Genomic DNA, 20,121 nt, shown 5'->3' on the forward strand with positions numbered 1-20,121 from the left:
GGAGAGAGAATAAGAGAGAGGGAAAGGTGGATGACTCGGACAGATCGAGCAGAGAGAGAGAGGCAGAGGGGGAGAGGGAGGAGGTGATGGTGGCGGTGGACGGCTGGCATGCTGGTGACGAAGGGTGGTGGTGGCTCCGGCGAGTGGTAGGGTAGGGCGGCAGCGGCCGGATCTAGCCTGGGTGGGGGTGGATCTGGCCGGCGAGGGCGACGACCGGCAATGGCGAAGAAGCGGTGACCGAAGGTGGCAAGGAAGGCGGGCTAAGGTACAGTTCTTTAGTGGGGAGGGATAGAGAGGGGAAGGGTGGTGGAGCTCACCAACGGTGGGTTCCGGTGTGGTGGCGGCAACGGCGCTCGGAGAAGGAGTGAGGGAGGAAGTGGAGGTGAGGGAGAGAGAGGTGGTGTTGCGGTGTGGAGAGGAGGAAGAGGGTACTGTTGCTCTTTATAGGGGCAATAGCATGGGCACGGTAGCGGAGAGGGGTGTGAGGTCGGGCGCGGGGCGCGAGGTTGGCTGCGACGCGCGGCGCAGAGAAAAGAGTGGTGATGGGACGAGCGACACGACACGACGCAGTGCAGAGAGCTATGTCGGGTCACAGGGGGGGGGAGAGATTTTCTTTTCTTTTCTGGGAGAACACGGGTGTGACATATTTGAATATGTATTTTTCCTTGATTTTAGTTGGCTTATTAATCACAAAAAGGTTTAATTTGGAGTAAATTTTGCAATTAATTAGTATGCTAGAACTCAAGACGTTACATAAGGCAAGGCCTCACCACAAGTCTCTTTTCCAGTCACGTGCTGCTGTCTTCATTTCAGAGCTTGAGCCACCAAGCCAAGGGTCTCTGCGTCCCTGTACAAACTTCTTGCCACCACTCCATACCTAGTCAGAGGGTCAACAAGCATAAGCCACCAAGGCTCATGGTGCCGGTGAGTCACCAAAACTCCAAGGTACTAACGTATCACTTGGTACAATATAGGATCACTCCTTGATCCTCCCTTTAGGTAGCAACACCTAGCAATAACTCTCTTTAGCCCTATTAGCACTAATCACTCGCTAATCTTGTGCTTAATTGTCTTGGATGACCACTTTAGCATTTCGGTGGCTTGAATGTCTTCTCAAGTGTGTATGAGCTTTCCTGGATTCCAACATACTCAAATGACAGAGTGAGGGGTATTTATAGCTTCAAACCCGCGCACTAGCCATTGCTCCAATGGTTAAAAAAGACTGTGAACACCAGATGATCCGGTGTCAATAGCAGTACAAACACCGGACCATCTGACATGTACAACAGTAGAAACTAGCCATTGAAACCCCACTCAAACTCATTGTGAACACCGGATATACCGATGTTAACTTGAACTCCATCACCGGACTATCCAGCGTTTAGACTTGAGCCGATTGAGCCACTTCTTACTGTGCATTTGTCCGGCGTGTAGATCCTCTGATCATTGGACCATCCGGTGTATAAAACCAGACTAGACAAGTCATTGCAACATCTCTCAAAAAATGTTCCGGTTAAGCTTACTCCTCATCAACGAAGCATCCGGCGTGTACAACATTTTCACATTCATCTGAGAATGCTCCAGTGTGCATAAGCCTCTGAGCGCTGGACCATCCACCGTTAGAACTCCTTCTGCCATTGAGAAACAGCTCCTGAAAATGCTCCAATGTGTTTATCACTTCAATACCGGACCATTCGGTGTGTTCTTCAATTTTCTCTTCTGAGCCGAAAACACACGTGTATATTTTACTAAGCACCAGACTATCCAGTGAGTATAATCTTTTTGAACTCGTCCAATTCAAACTTTCTTAAGTTCCGCTTAGGTGGCTTCATGTATTGTATCATGAGACCTACTAAAGCATATACTTGACAAATATGTTTGTCCCATTGACTATGTTGTCATTAATCACTAAAATCACATACATGCCCTAAAAGGGGCATGTTCGCTACAGACGCACATGAAGTGACGAGTGCTACAACCTTTTGCCTCCCACGCTTGAGCAGTGCTACTCCGTGATGTATGTTGCAATCTACTGCGAGCTATGACAGGGAGTAACCAATACGTCTAGCTATTTTGTTTTAGTTTATTGTCGTATGGAAGCATGCTATTTATCTTCAAGCACCTCCCGTGCAGCTTTGCGCGGACCAATGAGTCCGCGAGCAGGCACAACAGCAGGCTCCCCGTGGTGAGGCCTCAGTGGACCGGCTTGCCCACGCATGTGGTAGTGAGCCATCGGTCTCCAAATCTTGGAGCCACGCGATGGCAGGTAGCCATGAGCGCGCAGGGCACGATGATGGCCCCGTGGCATCTATGTGACCGACGGTGAGCCGGCACGCATAGAGCCACTTGACAACAGCTTCCCATCGTGTGACCGGTGGTTCATTTTGAACGAAAACTTCAGATGTTCACGCTCTCCACTCACGGTATGCTCTATCTTCCCTTCCTTATGCGGCTTCTTGTGCCGATGTCCCCACGGACGACGTCATCTGTTAGGGACACGAAACATGCCCCGGACAGAGTGCGGTGCGAGCCTCCCCCAATTGAGGCTCATGCTTGGAGATGACTAGTGAGCCAAGAGGAAAGGAAAAGAGAGAGAGTTTGTGGGAAAATAAGTGAATTAATCATGTCCCCCTGCACGCCTCTTGGGGGCTTATTTTATAGAGGAAAGGGACGGAGAAAATTACCATCATGCCTCTAATATTATGTTACAATTATGTACATGTGAGATTATTTTTTGATCATTTGATTCTTTGACATGGCTATATCAATTTGAAAATTATAATCATCATAGTATACCGTCGTATATTATCGAGGCATCTATAGCTAGGGTATTTTCTCCAACAACTACTATTTATGGTTTTGATCATTGCTACAGAGAGGGGTACCGAGACATTCTTACATCAATAAGTCCTACACTAGAGATCACGACCATAAATATCTTCATCAAGCATAAGCAGAGATTTAGCCGCCAGTTTTTTCATGTGTGATGTTAGGCTAGCCCCAACGGCTTCCCTTAGGGGACTAAAATCCCGTCGTGAAGGGATTTTCGTTCCCTTCAGTGGTCCAATGGTTTTCCTTCACGGTTCTCTTCACGACGGATTCCCAGGGTCATTCCCTCCAGGACGGGATTCTCTCTTCTTTTCCTTCGCAATTCCCCTCGAAGGAAAACTGTTGGAGATGAGAGAAAATAAAGAGAATGCGAACAGAAAAGAGAATCAGGAAGGAAACGAAATGATAGAAATATGATTGGGGATGGTCTTATGCTGCAAGCCTGCAAGACGGGGGTTTTATGTTTTAGCATCCTGATGTTCAGCTTTGCGCTGAGTATTATAATAGTCCAGGGCACATTTCATTTGCTGTGAAACGCCCCAGACCTAGTTTCTGTTGGCTACGTGCACCGGCTCAGTGCCGACACCGGAACATTATTTCAATATTGGAATAAATCTTCATTTATCTTATAAAAATCTTTTCCTGCTGATTGAAGCTAACGTGTCAGCTATGCTCACTTGCAGTTTTCCATTCAGTTGTAACACTGCCTGGCTTCTTCAGGACTCGGGATTATCTCCTTATTAATCCTAAATTTTTCCACATATGTAGCTTCTCTCTCAGCATAACGAGTGGCAGCCCGACACGACGCAGGAACGGCGACATGGACAAGTCCGCTCTCCGCCCGCAAGCAACACGTACGCACGGACGCGCGGTACAGTCCCGCACCAGCACCACGCACACACCTGCAGCGCAAGCGTGACCGGGACCCAGAAGCACGGCAGCACCCCGCCCCCCCCCCCCCCCCGCCCACAGGTAGCGGAAGCGCACACGGGTTCCTCTCGTTACGTTCCGCGGCACGCAAGCCTGCCTGCCTTCCAGGCTGCCAGCGCCAGCCCTCCCTCGTCCGCGTGGCTCGTCGCGTACTCGCTGCCCCCGATCCCGACGGCTCCAGTCCAGCCAAGCGAGAAGAACGAGCGAAACGCTTCCGCTTTCGCTGCAGTGTACGCACTGCGGAGAAACCAAAGCAAAGTGGGCCGACGCCGTCGCGTCACCAGCTCACCGGGCAACAGCGCCGGGGCCCCTCCTGCACCGCACCTCACCCACACGCACGCGCTCGCCGTGCCCGCCTCTCGCCGCACGCAAAGCCAGCGGCCAGCGCGCGCGGGGGCACGCGAAGCCGGCCAGCCCGCAGCGACTGTCACCTCCCGGACGCCCAAGGCAAGCTCCGCGTCCGCATCACTACGTCAGTCGGGTGCCCAGCACTCGTCACGCCGACGCGGTGGCTTCGTATCGCCGGAAGCTTATTAGTGACAAACTCGAAAGCATGTCGCGACACGGTTCGTTTGGAGCTCGGAAAAATCGGGTTCCGGCTTTCCATAGTTGATAGTTCCATCTGGAATGGGATCCGTTTCACGCTTCATCACCAGGTGAAAACCAGAATGAGAGCACTTGCATTCTTGGCAGGCAGGACCGCCGGAGGAATTAGTGTCGGCAGTAGCGTGTTTTCGATTGGGAACGCATGCGAATGCTTGCCTGCTACCGTGACGGGAAAGGGAGCTGAACCTGAACTTAATGGAGTTACTTAAGTGATCCATCTTAAGTGACTTTGATGGCAAGGTTGCTCTAGACTAGCCACTAAAGATAGTGATTCAATCAATCATTCCGGCGTAACCGGGCATTGTAGCCTGCAGAACAAGATACTAGAGCAGACGCGTATTTGGTCGCTCCATTACCAATCGGGCGTGACCAGAATTAGTCACTCACGCCCCTAGATTTCAATTTTATTTTACAATTTTTTTCGTTCACTAGCGGAAACATCGAAATTCGCAAACCGAAATTTAGGTCATTTTTCGTGTGTATTGTGTGAGTCCACAACGAAATTTAATCCATACTCACGCCAGTTGCAGTCAAAACTGAACCGAACGGATCTGGCTTGTGACTGCACAGCATTTTCAGTGGCGCTTGTAGTTGCAGCTAACCCCAACTGCAGTGGAACGAGCTACCAAAAGAACAGGGATGCTTAGACAGAACTCTGCTAATGGTAGCAAGGGCACCAATCACAACGTGCACTGAAGACCATCTTGTGAATGTGAACCTCGCGATCATAACTACCGGTGTTTAGGATCCAACACCTTTGATTACGATCTAGACAATTAGAATGAAACAGCTAATTGATTGATAGATGGATTCGCTTTTGAGCAGGTGGCAAAAGATACGGAAAATAAGATACTGGAGTGGTTGATGTTCATCATTACGGTGGACTGACTCCGAACTGCTCAAAATGTCCTGAATGTGATACACTGAACTAATCAAGAAACGCAAATCTTGCTAACAATGGCAAAAAAATTGCAGCACTAGCTGTTAATTTCACTTGGCAATTGCTACTGTAATCCAAGCTCAATTCAATCCCTAAATGCCCAAACTGCACAAGAACAATGCAACTTCCAACAACAATCCAATGCGAAAATTTCGATGCCACCAACCGGAGCAACGCCGCCAGCGCCGGCGCTAGCTCTTCCACGCGTAGATCAGCAGCGAGAAGCCGTCGCCGCGCTGCATTTCGGCCTCCTCGGGGCTGGCCCAGTCCATCACCGTCGAGCCGCTGGCCCACGACGCCGTCGAGGATGCCACCGACGCTGAGGACGACGAGCTCGCCTTCGCCAGCCTCCGCCCTCTCCCCTTCTTCATGTCCCCGTTGCTGCCCGTCTCGCTCCAATCCCTCTGCCCCCACCGCGCGAGGTAGCCCCCCCAGATGCCCGTGTTTCTTCTCGCGGTCTTATCGGAGGGATCCTTCCCCGAATCCGCCTCGCGCTCCTTGCCGCCGAGCTCGAACCGGAAGACGAGCACCGCGTGGGCGTGCGCGTTCGTCGAAGCGTCCGCGGGGGCCGGCTGGCGCGGGGGGAAGAGCCAGTTGTGGAGGTCCCAGGAGACCTGGACTTGGTCACTGCCGCCGAGGTCGACCCGCTCGCTGCCGCGGAACTTCCAGCGCAGCCGCCGCACGTGGAGCACGCGCTCGCCGTCCACGGAGACCGACATGCCGACGTCCGCCCGGTCCTTCTCCCTGCCGGCCCTGTCCCTGCCGCGGCCGCGAGCCACGAGATCCAGGCAGATCTCCCGCTCCTTGCCCCGGACGGTCACCCAGGTCGTGTGGCTGCGGCCGCGGCCGGGTCCCGCGTCGCGCAGGGAGACGTGCTCTCGCCGGGAGAGGAGGATGGGGAGCCGGGCGCCGGGCGGGCGCCGAGCCCGGGTCCTCCGGTAGGCCGCGTCGAGGAGGTCCCCGGCCGCGAGGACCATCTCGCCGTCGACGACGACAGCAACGAAGAACCCCGAGGAGGGGTCAGGGGACCCGGAGCCCGGGAAGCGCGCGCGCGAGAGGTTCCACGCCAGGTCGACGCGGCGGTCGCCGGCTCGGAACCGCCTGGACCCACGCTGCCGCCAGAGGAGCCAGGGGTGGACGCGGAAGGCGAGGGTCTCCTCCTCGTCCGCATCGTCGTCGAGGTAGCCGGCCCCGGAGGCCGAGGAGGAGGCGGGCGTGGAGGGAGGCGGGGACGACGACAGGCGGAGGACGGCGCGGAGGGAGAGGCCGAGCGAGGTGCGGGTCCAGGAGAGCGCGACGAGGCCGAGGTGTGTCTCGTAGACGGAGGTCGCCAGGCTGGGCCCCGCCGCGGCCGAGGACGGGACCACGCCGCGGAAGCACGCCGCGATCGCGCCGGGCATCGCGGTGCCGGCGCGGCGCGGCGCGTCGGATGCTACGAGGCGAGGCGAGGCGAGGCGAGGCGCTACTGCGCTAGTAGATTGGAATGATGTGCGCGCTCAGCTGCAGTGCGAATTCAAGGCATGGCCGTGTGGGCGCGGAAAGCCAAAGGGACGACTCTGCAAGTGGTGGGTTGGGTTTGCCGCGGCACGACTCGCCTCGATGAACATATAGGTGTCTCTGTTTGGACTTCGGAACCAGCCATTTTTATTTCAATTCCAGAAGAATATTGAAAAAAGTCTCACGTTTCGAACGAGAACACTGCTACAAGAGTAAGTTCAACAGAAAAGCTATTTATTATCTTTTGACACTATGATACGTCACCATAAGTACTCTCTAATTTTTAGTATAAATTATATGTGAAATATAGCAAATTTTTAGGATAAACTAGCTATAATATTTTTAAAAACTCAATCAAAATATTTAAAAATATATTAATGATCAAACTTTAAACGTATTAACTTATATATAACTCAAAACAATACTCTTTTATGACTAGAGAAAATACAATAGATTAAAATATACGTGGATAAGAGCCGCTTGATGTAGTGAACAATCCGTGAGTAAATACTAAAATACCCTACTAAATCAACATTGTTGGCCTAGGTAGACTCCCACTAAGAGAGCAAAACAGTGCTATGTATTGAGTTACGTGTGAAACCGTAGCTGAGTAGGAATCAATTATAAACCGGAGAGGTGAATCCTCGTTTGCTATTTGAAACTAATCACATATTGAACAAGCACCAACCTGTAGGGAGGTGGGCATTGTTGAACGCTCGTACAACGCGGATCGATGACTGCACTGTTCGGTGCCAGCCGTGCCATCCAAGGTCAGAATGCCATAACCAAATGGACTCAACATTTTCCAATGCTCGCCGGCAAAACCGTGACGTCCTGCCGCGACGAGGTCGCAGCCCTGCGCCTGAGCCAGCGACGACGTGCGGCTGGAGCTGGAGGCGATGGCCGGGCACTGCCCGTCGTGCGCGTCGCGCGACCTCACCAAGCCGGTGTTGTTGGCTGGTGATGCCTTGCCTTCACGGCAGCATGCCGCTCAGCTTGTCGTCCACCGTTCGGCAAAGGTGAACCGCGGTTACAGTGGTCAGTAACGTTGCGAAGCCGTCGGTTTCACCTCGTATCGCTCGACCGCCGGTCGTCCCCCGTCTCAAGAAATCGAGCTAGGCTAAGTTCCCGAGGGCGATGGCCTTCTCGGCACGCCGTTGAGCTCTTGAGCTGCCAGGCGGTGGCCATCCGCAAGTTGCAGCGACAAGAATCCAGCGTCCTCGAGCTGAGTACAGTGGTCTACTCAAGACGGGCAACAACTCGCAGGCGGTGGTGGACTGGGAAACGACGCCCGTCCCGCTGCCGGCAGGCGACCGGCACGGGCTTAAACGCGCTTGCTGCATGCAGCGGGCGGGCGGGCGAGCGCGCGTCGTGGGGGCGGGGAGGCAGCTGCGATCCGTTCTAATTTCCAGCGCCCCAAGCCCCCAACCACGGCGGAAACACCTTGTGTTGCGCCGATCGTACGTGACGTGCCCGGCTGACAGCATATCCAAGTGAGTGAATTGTCTGGACCAGCCTAGCACCCTGCCCAGATGCATCAATCGTACCGCAGGCTGCAGCGTCCTTGAATCCTTGACCGCCGGTGGCCACTTGCCTAGCTACTACCTTCTAGTGCCATGCATGCTCCCTGCTGATTGCGCTCTAGTGGGAGCGTGACGCGAACCGCTCACCTAGCACAAGCAAGAGACAACCCCATATAAGAAAGGAAGCTTTGCATGGCCTGGAGAGCAATTACTGTTTCCTTCCTTAGGTAGGCACGAGCTTTGTTCGGTGGATGTTGACTCTAATCTTGGATTAGCCATGCAGCATTTTGCTTGTCAAGGGTAACGTAGTGATGGACCAACCCGTTCTATTGCTCCCTATTAGGTTCGATTGATGAGCTGGCTTGGCCCAAGCTGTTTGCCATGCCAAATTTGTGATTCTGCTCTGGGACCCCATCTGCTTAGGGTTTCCATCATTGGAGAATGTACCCAAACGGAGCTCTAGGTTCAGCTTGGAACTACCCTTTCTGTTTCACACCCAAACACAAACGTGTTTCGGCCCAGACAGTTTTTTTCTTTTTTTTTCAATAAAAAATCAATCTTTGAAACTTCCTTTCACACAACCACAGACGAGCTGTTTGCTGCCTGGTGGTGAGGAGCATGGTTACCTGTACACACCGAAACCGGGGGGGGGGGGGTGTAAAAGAACACACATCTGGTTTGTGCTCTTCTCACAAACATCAGAGGCACCCACACATGCGGACAGGCTAGTTGAGTACTTGAGTGAGGCAATGCCTTCCAGAAAATTTTCTTGCAAGCTCTTAAAACTATACCACAACTCATTGCATGTAACAGCGCCAACAAATATAGAGCATGTTGATGCAAAATTTCTAGATATCTATGCAGGCCGTTCCCAGTTTCAAAAATGCGGAAAGCAAAAAACAAGAGAAGGCGATTGGTGATGATTTCCGGAACCAGCATCCACCGCAACAATCAGAAACAATCTGAATCCGCATCCTCAAAAGCCTCCAAGATGCTGAAATTATAACATATACAAAATCGGCATGACTCATGAGTACTGAGAATTCCAAGCAACTACGTGCAAAAGAAAAGGTTATTGTGTTTACTAGTATATCATTATCATGGTTGCAAATATTCAAGTTATTGTTTTTACTAGTTGCCACATATATACATCAACTCATGAGCATAAAATGGTATAGAACTTGGTGGCCAAAAACTGCAACTGCACAATTCATGGCATGAATAGCATGCAACTTCATGAAAAACTTGCACTACTGTCAAAGTACAAAAAAGGGTGTGCAGAGATTGATGTCAAGCAAACTGAAACAAGGATATAGTTCACCTGCATTCTTGAATATTACATTTTGGATGAAATCTTCACCACGTTGGAATAAAAGAGCTAACTTTTATTTTCTCGTAGCCATTCAACAAAATTGTCTAGAATCAAAGGCCAAGCAAGGTCTGAATCATAATTATCAAGTGATGGGAAGTTTATCTGCATTAGAGAAAGTAGATGTGAAGTGTCAATGATCGCTGAAAGAAAATGATAAATCTGGTCAAGAGGATTGTAAGGTTTAGCTATTCCAAAAGAAAAAAAGATACATCAAATGCTGACAGGGGTATGTTTAAAACAAGACCTCGTTACAGAACCGAAAAAATCCCATCCATTGGTCCATGTTTATCACCTTGTACTCGTTTTGGTACTGAAACAGTTCAGGAAAACACACACACATCAATTAAGCAAATACATGTCCCGCAGAAAATGACGAATAAAACAAAAATCAGTAACCATTACCTTGAGGTAATTAATAAGCTTATCAACCTGGGGGCGGAACTGCAAGCCTAACACTAGATTCAGCAACTCACAAGCAACTGGTATTTCTATACACTTCTTCTTATCCTCTGAGTTAATCAAGATATAAAGTTTGACAGAGTCAGATATAGCAGCCAGCTTAATCACTTTAATACGCCGTGGTATTAGCAAGTAAAAATTACCTGTGAGGCAATAACGAAATGCATATGGATAGAAATCCTGGAAATTGGATGGCCTTGTAACCTGGATTTGTAAAGCAGATCAAGTTGTCAGCAAGTCAGTTACACTTGAACAAAAATTATTAGCAGTTAACAATTGCTCATTATTCCAATCACAAGGTGACTTGATTACAAAGTAATTTCTTCACCCCACAAACTACATCTTTCACAAAAACATGTATTGCTCCACTACATATTTGGGGAGACAAACTCACCTCTTGGACCAGTTCTGGGAATGCTTTCTTCAGCTTACTGATACTGTCAGCTCGCAGAGCTTTCAATCCGGTTCGCCATTCATCCTGTCAATATGGAAGTATGCATTATCAGTCAATACTCAAAAGCATAAAACAAGTAAATATTGATGAAAACTAAACAACGTTTTTCAATGAAAAGCAGTTGAACAATCGAAGGGTAATGCATACCAAGGTAAAATAACCTTGCTTCTCACACCCCATTTTCCTGATACAAGATATATGGCATTTATTAGATATTCTGTCAAAGGGACAAACAATTAGGAAATTGTAGAGAATAGATGACATACCATGCTAACATTAGAATCCTAACATCAGTATGGGGAACTTCAAGAAGAGAACAAAGTGTTTCAATGCCTTCTGGGCTGTTCCAGTAGAAAAAAATGATCAGTAATTTTGCACTGGTATAGTGATATCTCTTGAAGTTGTGTAGAGCAGGCAACTTTAAGGGCAGTTGCATGGAGTGAGCAATGAAAAAATAAAGGCTATACAGTACAGAACTGCTCTACAAAAGATAATAACATCAATAAAAAATAATTGCTGACATACAGGTAGGTGCAAACTACAGTACATCAAGTACAATAAAGGCTTTACAAATGAGCTTATGTAAACATGGCAACCACTACGTGCTACTGTGTTAGACCAATCCCAACTGGTCAATCACAGTGGATCCAAATAATAAATTTATCATATGAAAGAATCATGTAGCACAGGAGAGAGCTCCAATGTGAATTAGCTAACATCATGTAAATGAACATCGGTGCTGCCTTTAGTTGGCACTCGGCATGTCACGGGCCAGTGGTATATTGGAAGGGGGAGGGTGGCGAAGTGCGTAATCGTGGAAGGTAATCGGCCTCGAGCCTGGACCTCGTCGGCGCGGCATATGCGCCGTGTTCGGCAGCCACGCCCACGAGGCAGACGAGAGGAGGGAACAAATCAGCTGGTCTAATCTTGCTTTCCTTTATTGAATGATGCCAGTCCCTTTATATAGGGAGGATCCTGAATAACAAACTTACAATCGAATCTCGACGCTAACAACCCGATAACGATGATAACCAATCCGAAGCTAACAACCAGCTAATTAAATCTTGAAACAACTAACTAATGCGGCAAGCTTCCCGGGTGAGCTTCACGCCTACTGCCGTGGGCCTGCGGCCTTGTTGCGCCGGTTGTAGTGAACGCCCCACATAACATCTCCCCCCCCCCCCTCCCCTCGATGAGTAGCTCATCCTCGAGCTGGAAATCGGGATAGCATTTGCGGAAATCTTCTAGTGAAACCCAAGAGGCGTCGACGGCCGAGTGACCTTCCCATTGAACGAGCAGCTCGCGTTGCCCCCAGGCCAAGCGACACTTAAGGACGACTGCTGGTGTGATGACGACTCTGTCATGATGAACTGGTGGTAGTGGAGGGGTCGATGCAGGCGGCGTGCCGTGGAAAGGCTTAAGCAAACCGACGTGGAAGACATCATGTAGGTGTGCGTTTAGCGGCAGCTCGAGGCGATACGCCACATCGCCGATGCACTCAAGCACCCGAAATGGGCCGAAGAACTTGGGACCCAACTTGGAGCGGCTACGTACATCCAGCGAGGCAACTTGGCGGTGCAGGAGCCTGAGCCAGACCCACTGACCTGGAGAGTACTCGACCTGTCGGTGGTGGCGATCATACTGCAGTTTGTGAACCTGTTATGCCTGCTCCAGACAATCGTGGACTTCACTGATGAACTCATCGCGCTCCTGCATGGCCTGCTCGACTGCGGGAAGTCGTGGGCGCCTAGTTCGTATGCGCACCGATGGGGGCTCACATCTGTAGACAACTCGGAACGGGGAGATGTGCAACGAAGCTTAGTAGGAGGAGTTGCAGCAGAACTCCGCCCAAGGCAGCCAACGTAGCCATTGGCGTGGACGATCCCCTATGAGACATCTAAGGTACATGGCAATGATCTTGTTGGTTGCCTCTGCCTGTCCGTCCGACTGGGGCTGGAATGCGGAGGTGAGCTAAAGTTTTGCCCCGGACAAACTGAACAACTCTATCCAGAAATTGCTCGTGAACATCGGGTCACGGTTGCTGACAATGGAGCTTGGGATGCCGTGGAGCCGGACGATATTGTCGAAGAAGAGTCGCGCCTCTGAGTTGGCCGTGTATGGGTGCGACATGGGGATGAAGTGCGCATATTTGGAGAAGCGATCAATGACGGTGAGGATCACCGATTTGCTGTTTACGCGAGGGAGAGCTTCGACGAAATCCATGGCAATGTTGGCCCATACGGCGGAGGACACTTCCAGGGGCTGAACGAGACCCGCCGGCTGCAAATATTCACTCTTATTTCCCTGGCAAATGGCGCAAGCACGGACATAGTCCTATACGACCTTGCGATCATTGGAACATGGAAGTCCGCTCGCAGCCTATGCAGAGTTTTCTGTACCCCTTCATGGCCCATGTCGTGAGTTGCTGCTAAGATGGGTTGCAAGCTTGGCGTAGATGGACGGGCGTAGATACGGCCGTTGAAGGTGATCAAGTCATCCATGACGCCCCATTGTGCTGGTTGTGTGACACTGATGATCGTAGTACACAGCTCGCTGAGGGTAGCATCGGAGGAGATTTCTCGGCGTGAATCATCAAACATGGCGAAGGACAACGCGGACAGGGCCATCGCAGCTTCGTCACTCGCCTCGTTTCTTCTGGACAGGGCGTATAGTCGCCCGTCTTATATTCCAGCGTGAAGTTGAAGCCCAGAAGTTTGCTAGCCCACTGATGTTGTGGCACGGTTGTTAGGCGCTGGTCGAGGAGGAACTTGAGACTATAGTGGTCCGTGCGAACGACGAACCGGCGCCACCAGAGGTAAGGACGCCAGTGACTGATGGCTTGGACTAGTCCGATTAGCTCCCGCTCATAAGCAGCGAGTTTAGCGTGCCTAGGCGCGATTTGTTTGATGAAGAACGCCACCAGGCCTCTTCCTTGATGAAGAACGCCTCTAAATCCTGTTCCTGAGGCGTCGCATTCGACGATGAAATCGACGGTGAAATCCGGGAGCTGGAGGACTGGGTCGATGACCAGGGCCGCTGGAGGGCATGGAACGCGTCCGTGGCCTCTTGAGTCCACGCGGACCCCTCTGTGCATGAGCCTGGTGAGGGGTGCCGCCACTGTGCCATAGTTGCGGGTGAAGTGGCGATAGTAACCGGCGAGGCCAAGGAATGCCTGGACCGCCCGGACTGAGGAAGGTCGTGACTAATCTAGCACAACTTTCACCTTTTGCTGATCCATGGTGACGCCGTCTTCCGAGATCACGTGACCGAGATAGGTCACGGTTGATGCGCCGAAAGTGCACTTAGAGCGCTTTAGGAACAGCTGATGATCCAGAAGCGTGCAAAACACCGTGCGAACATGGCGAAGATGCTCGGACCATGAGGAACTGTAGATAAGTATGTCCTCGAAGAAGACGACGACAAACCGGCGGAGGAATGGTAGTAGAATGTCATTCATGAGCACCTGGAAGGTGGCCGGCGCGTTTGTCAGACCGAAAGGCAAGACCATGAACTCGAACAGGCCCTGGTGTCTCCGAAAGGCCGTCTTCTCGATGTCGGGCGGAAACGTGAGCACCTGATGGTAACCGGAACGCATGTCCAGCTTGTTGAAGTAACGAGTGCTGCGAAGCTCGTCGAAGAGTTCCTCAGCCACCAGAATCGAGAACTTGTCTTTGATAGTTTTGTCGTTGAGTGCTCGATAATCGACGCAGAAGCGCCACGAGCCATCTCGCTTCTTGATAAGGAGGGCCGGTGAGGAGAATGCCGATGCACTAGGCCGGATGACGTCGAGGCGCAACATTTCGTCGCACTGGCGCTCGAGCTTGTCCTTACTACCGACTATGTTCCTGGGACTATCCTGATATGGTGGCTGATGTGGCGCACCTGTGGCAGGCCTTGATGCTCGCCGAAGAGAGACGTGAACTCGTCGATGAGGGCGTCCAGAAGGGAGGTGCATGGCTTGGTCACCGCGCGGAGCGTTGGAGGCGATGGCGCGTCCACTCCGTCCAGAGAAAGCGCTTGCCATCTCGGACGAAACACATGGATTGGCGTGTGAAATCCTAGACGATGAGTCCTAGGGAGCCAAGCCATTGCACGCCCAGGACCATGTCGTACGCCCCCCCCCCCCCAGTGGGAGTACATAGAAATCGATGTCGAACGCGTCGCCGCTGATGAGTGTCTTCAGGTGTTGACACTTGCCCAGACTTGTAACACGGCCGCCATTAGCGACTACGACGCTAAGGCCCGTGCACGGCTGGATGGGGATGCCCGCCATGCAGGCTGCCGCGGTGTCGATGAAGTTGTGCGTGGAACCCAAATCAAGCAGAGCTGTGAGCACAGCCGACCTGACATGTGCGTAGACCTTCATTGTGTGGGTGCCCCATGCGCGAATGCCAGTCAACGCGTGCAGCGAGATGCTCGATTCCTCCTCTTGTACTGAGGTCGCCAACGAGCCAGTCATATAGTTGTCTGTGTCATCGAAGCCGATGATCTCGATGACAAAGAGCCGCTTCAGCGATGTCTAAAGGCGTACTTTTCGTCGCAGTTGTAGCACAGGCCCTGCTCCCGCCGTGTCGCCATCTCTGCCGGGGTAAGTCGCTTGCGCGGCATCGCTTGTGCGAGGGCGGTGGACTTGCCACTTCCCGCGAGAGCTGATGAAGCCGAAAACGACGCAGTGGTACCTGCTACGCTCACCGTTGATGTCTTCATGGTGCTCGGCGATGAAGGCGAGCGCAGAGAAGGATGTGGCCCACCTCATGTGGCCGGGGTGTCCAACAAGAGCTGGCGTTGCTCATACGCACGTGCCAACATGATCGCATCATCCAGGGTAGTCGATCGGTGCAGCACCACATCGGTTTTTAGTGGGTTGACGATGTCGGTGACGAAAAGTTGGATTTGCTGGCGTTCAGTCAGTTCGGCGTCGCGGCAGGCCAGGGTGAGGAATTGATCGCATTAGTCGTTCACAGAGCCCGTCCGACGGAGCTCGATGATCTCCGCCAACGGATTGTCCGTCATTGGTGGCCCAAAATGAGTATGGATGAGTTAGACAAAGCAGCGCCATGAACGAGTCCCGGAGTTAAGTTCAAGCCTGTAATACCACAGTTATGCCGCGCCCGTCATGTGCAGGGACGCGTACCATACCTTGCGATCTTCTGGAGTGTGTTGTCCACGAAAGAATTGGTCGCACCGATTAAGCCACGGGAGTGGATCTTCTTTGCCGTCGAACTTGGGGAAGTCGAGCTCGAGCTTGTGGTAGCACGGTTGGAAGCGGGTGTCGTCGTTGTCGTTGTTCGGGATAGGACGGAACGAGTGCGTGCCACCAATCGATGGCGAGGATTTCCTGGTGACACCAAAGTCGTTCCGGATGCCAGCGTCGTCGTCGTGTGAATCCCTGGGACCGTTTCTGGGCGTGTGGCCGGCCTCCAGATGGGCGACAGCCAGGTTAAGCGCCTGGACTTGCCCGGCGCTGTCAGACACCGAAGCCTGAAGGCTAGAGACCTTGTCCGACAGATCCTGGAGAGTCCGCGTCAGGGGCACGAGTGGCTCGAGGGTGGCAAACTGGTTGGACAACTCAGCCATGCGTGCAGCGAGTTCGTTGACGGCTCTGGTGAGGGCCTCTATGGAATCGAAACTTGAGCTAACTGATACCAAGTTGTCACGGGCAGGCGGTACATTGGAAGGGGGAGGGTGGCGAAGTGCGTAATCGTGGAAGGTAATCAGCCTCGGGCCTGGACCTCGTCGGCGCGGCAAATGCGCTGTGTTCGACAACCGCGCTCACGAGGCAGACGAGAGGAGGGAATAAATCAACTAGTCTAATCTTGCTTCCCTTTATTGAATGATGCCAGTCCCTTTATATAGGGAGGATCTAAATAACAAACTAACAATCGAATCTCGACGCTAACAACCCGATAACGATGATAACCAATCCGAAGCTAACAACCAGCTAATTAAATCTTGAAACAACTAACTAATGCGGCAAGCTTCCTGGATGAGCTTCACGCCTGCTACCGTGGGCCTGTGGCCTTGTTGCACCGGTTGTAGTGAACGCCCCACATAACACGGCACCTTCTGGTCCAGTCTACTATAGACATAACATTTAAAGCTTCTCTGTTGTGTTCTGTATATTTTATTTTACCAAAGGAAAAATTTTGTTGCATCAAAATTGCAGTGGGGAACACATTCCTATACAGTTGCTGGACTACATGGTGGACGCAGTTGGCAATAAAGCATTTTAACAAGCAAAGCATAAGAGGTAGCACATCACCTATGGCTTTAAGAGGGTCATAAGGAGTAGACAATGTAGTGGGCAAAGCATTGAAAATCACCGGAGAAAAAACTTACTCAATCATGCCGGATGACTTATCAGCATAAGTATAGAAAAGTTGATCAATACGTTCTGTTTCCTTGGAAACTGCTTTAGTAGGGCCTGGAAATGATAGTAAAAAAGTTACCACAAACAGATAAATAGATAGCATAGCACACAGCACAGGTGACAAAATTAAGTTGAAGGCAATAAATATGTGTACATTAGAAAATTCTAATTTCTAGATCATAGCTTAGAAAGAAACAGAAAGCAGAAAGAAAGCCACAGCTTGATAAATAAAATAGCTGACTAACATTACAAATACCATAAGGCCCCACTCATCCCTTGCAAATAAATGAAATAGAATAAGGTGTGTAGATATTACTCTGTCATGTGCTCATCTGTGTATTTGCGGGATCAATTTAAGTTTCAAACACATCATATGAAAACACTCTGTAAAGGTTTAAGGGTAGCTAAACAAATTAACTTGGAACACAAAAAAATGCACCTGGACATGTTTTGTTGGAAGGTACACACACGTAAATGCATATGGACATATACACATGCACACTCTTAACACGCCAAAACATATAAGTACAAGCAATTACACAACTTATTGAGAAAGAAAAGGAATCAATGCAGCTCACCACGTTGTGCTTTCCTGCTGGTCAGGTTTGTATTGACTCCTTTTCTTTTTCTGTTTTGTTTTTCATTTACTTGTTCCTCACCTAAATATAATTGTTTGCTTAGTATTCATTCAGATATACATACCCTAAAAGAGAGAACACGGGAGCCCCTACTCCAGCGCATTTGAAAAACAAGATATTGCAACGGTAAATATAGTACCACGAAAATGCGTACTAAAACCTATCAAGACACAAGATGACCTTATGGGCAAATAATTTGATGTTAATTAAAGAACTTGTAGTTACATGCATAAAACTTCAATTTAAGCGTATCAATATGTCAAATTAAAGCTTTCTGGAGTACACTTAATATTAGAGAAAATCACTAAATTTATTAGAGCTAACTAATTGCCTAAATGATTAAAAGTAAACTAGCCAGTGGGGATATGAAGCAGCATGAAAGAAAAGGAGTGAGTTAATCATTAGTGAGGCTGCACAAAAAGGAGGAAGTGAACCACTCAACAATGAGATACCCCAGACACTTGTGAATATCAATAGGGAGTAATTAGCTACACTTGCGACCTTGAACATTTTTGACAGCATGGGATACCAGGGCCTGCACGGATGTAATTTCTTAATTGGTACAGCATGTCAAATTCTCTAATTCCTTCCAACCTTCTACCAGAACTAACACTGATGTTGTCTGCATTTATTATTTATGACGAATCTACTAAACTAGGTTAATCTTAATTATGGAAAGAATATATTCCCATTGTTCTTTTCCCCAGAAACTTGCCAAAAAAAACTGGGACTCAATCACGAATTTTTTCTTACATGGTAACCACAATGAAGCAAACAGTGAACAAATACTTCCTGGAGTTCAGAATAAGTATATAATTTACACACTACACCTAGCAATCTAAGGTTCTCATAGTTCAAAAATCACAACAGATACAGTAAACACAAGCCATTAGTGTAACTTTCTGCGCTTTGTCTTTGCTTACAAGCCAGTTCACATAGGTCGGCACAGGACCAGACCTGTAAAATTCCACCCCCTTTACAACGAACATAAATCTGCTACCAGCGGAGTAAATCCGCGGCTAACTCCACATCAAATTCAGTCCAAGATTCAACACCTTTTCATTCGACCACGCCAAATTGCCAAACCCTCCAATCTACCCCGCGCCCTCCCAATCTCGTAACGAACTATCCAAAACCCCACACACCAAGTCACCAACCATAAAAGAAGCGGACCATCGAGTGCGCTCCTGCACGGCGCAATCTCGAGATTGGATCTTCCCGAGGCAAGAACAACCCCATCGAATCTCGCACATAGAAATCCGAACACATCCGCGCGTAGGGGAACTCGCGACCCGATCAAGAATCAAGAAAATAAGAGGGAGGAGGGAGGGATCCGAGAGTGAGGCGTTACCGGCGCTGGCGGCCGCGGCGGACGACGACGACTTCTTCGAGGAGCGCCTCATGGTGGCGGCCGGATTCTTCTCCCCACACCGATCCGGTCTCCCTCACGTTCTTCTCCCCTCGGCTCGCCGAGTTCTCTCCTCTTCTCGGTCGCGACTCGCGAGTTTCGAGTTCGCTGTCGAGGGGAGAAGAGAGGGGAGAGGAGGGAGGAAGCCGGATGAGGGGGCCGCAAGTGGAGCCCTCTCTTCTTATAGGATTCGGCCCACGTGCGGGCCCGGTTCTATACATGGGCCACCACGGCCTCAGTTTTTTTTCTTATCTTGGAGGGTTGGTTTTTTTTAAGTTACTTCTGTTTCTGACTCCTATAAAAAGCTGTATTTTTATTTTTTTAAAAATTTGTTGTTGAATTTTAGCTGTTAGATTTTACAATAATTTTTTGATTTCTCAGCATACTATTTTTCAGAAAAGCTACTCTTAGCTAGCTTCTCAGTTTCTAGTTCATTTCCTTAGAAGCAGGCTTCTGATTTCTCCAAAAATCACTTTTCAGCAAACTTGTTTGTTTGGGTTTCTGAGCTCTGGACTTCTAATAAAAATAATAGGCAGAAGCATCCTGAAACAAATATGCCCTTAACTAGAATTTAAGCCAGGCTAAGACTAATTGAACCGCCATTACCTCTCTTTTTTTCTTTTCTCGCCTGCCCATTTTTTTTTTCTCTTCACATCTATTCTACCTAGCTGCATACATTTTTAGACCATCTCCAACAGCTTCACTTCACGAGTCTTATTTCCTTCACAAAAGGATTCTCGTTACCTTCAGCGCTCTAACAGCTTCACTTCACGTCTTTCTTTATGAAAGGATTCTCTCTTTTATTTCCTCCACCATGGGATTCTCTCTTCTTTCCCTTTACGAATTCCTTTGAATGAAAGCTGCTGAAGATGAGGGAAAATAAAAGGCATAGAAACAGGAAGGATAATCATGAAGGGAATGAAATGAAGAGAATATGGTCTTACCTTTAAAGGTGATGGATCTCGTCTTAGCCTTTGGCATAGAGGTCATCCTTTTTCCCACTAAGAACATGTCCCAATTCAAATAGGGTTCTATCAAAGATTTATTCCTAACAATATATTTGTAATTAGATCAGGATACCTTCGAGACCAGGAA

General features: G+C 49.8%; 2 protein-coding genes across 4 annotated transcripts; both read right to left on the reverse strand.

Moving 5' to 3' along the window:
• Positions 1 to 5,205: 5,205 nt before the first annotated feature.
• LOC133896282 (uncharacterized) lies at positions 5,206 to 7,028 on the reverse strand. Its single transcript, XM_062336856.1, has one exon. The coding sequence runs from the start codon at positions 6,703 to 6,705 to the stop codon at positions 5,497 to 5,499; it is 1,209 nt and encodes a 402-aa protein (XP_062192840.1). The 5' UTR covers positions 6,706 to 7,028; the 3' UTR covers positions 5,206 to 5,496.
• A 2,026-nt stretch (positions 7,029 to 9,054) lies between these two features.
• Positions 9,055 to 19,176, reverse strand: LOC133896019 (uncharacterized). 3 transcript variants are annotated; one of them, XM_062336533.1, is made up of 11 exons: positions 18,970 to 19,176; positions 17,559 to 17,639; positions 16,950 to 17,034; positions 10,877 to 10,951; positions 10,758 to 10,794; positions 10,551 to 10,634; positions 10,300 to 10,360; positions 10,100 to 10,206; positions 9,942 to 10,007; positions 9,651 to 9,799; positions 9,055 to 9,319 (listed from the first exon to the last, which is right to left on the reverse strand). In XM_062336533.1, exons 1-10 carry the CDS (start codon positions 19,019 to 19,021, stop codon positions 9,704 to 9,706), a joined length of 744 nt encoding a protein of 247 aa, XP_062192517.1. In that variant the 5' UTR covers positions 19,022 to 19,176; the 3' UTR covers positions 9,055 to 9,319; positions 9,651 to 9,703. The 3 variants fall into 3 exon arrangements, with proteins under 3 accessions (XP_062192517.1, XP_062192516.1, XP_062192518.1); XM_062336532.1 differs by having other exon boundaries at positions 9,647 to 9,799; XM_062336534.1 differs by lacking the exon at positions 17,559 to 17,639 and having other exon boundaries at positions 9,647 to 9,799.
• Positions 19,177 to 20,121: the final 945 nt, after the last annotated feature.

Source organism: Phragmites australis, chromosome 16 (genome assembly GCF_958298935.1).
Source record: "Phragmites australis chromosome 16, lpPhrAust1.1, whole genome shotgun sequence".
In the NCBI taxonomy this organism is placed as follows: domain Eukaryota; kingdom Viridiplantae; phylum Streptophyta; class Magnoliopsida; order Poales; family Poaceae; genus Phragmites; species Phragmites australis.

What these genes read in the sequence shown, in the direction of transcription:
- LOC133896019 (XM_062336533.1), bottom strand. Translation starts at nt 19,021, where the DNA reads ATGAGGCGCTCCTCGAAGAAGTCGTCGTCGTCCGCCGCGGCCGCCAGC. An exon ending in AGCAAGGTTATTTTACCTTG is followed by an intron (nt 10,635 to 10,757) that starts GTATGCATTACC and finishes CCATATTGACAG; the next exon opens with GATGAATGGCGAACCGGATT. An exon ending in TTTTTCGGTTCTGTAACGAG is followed by an intron (nt 9,800 to 9,941) that starts GTCTTGTTTTAA and finishes TCTCTAATGCAG; the next exon opens with ATAAACTTCCCATCACTTGA.
- LOC133896282 (XM_062336856.1), bottom strand. Translation starts at nt 6,705, where the DNA reads ATGCCCGGCGCGATCGCGGCGTGCTTCCGCGGCGTGGTCCCGTCCTCG.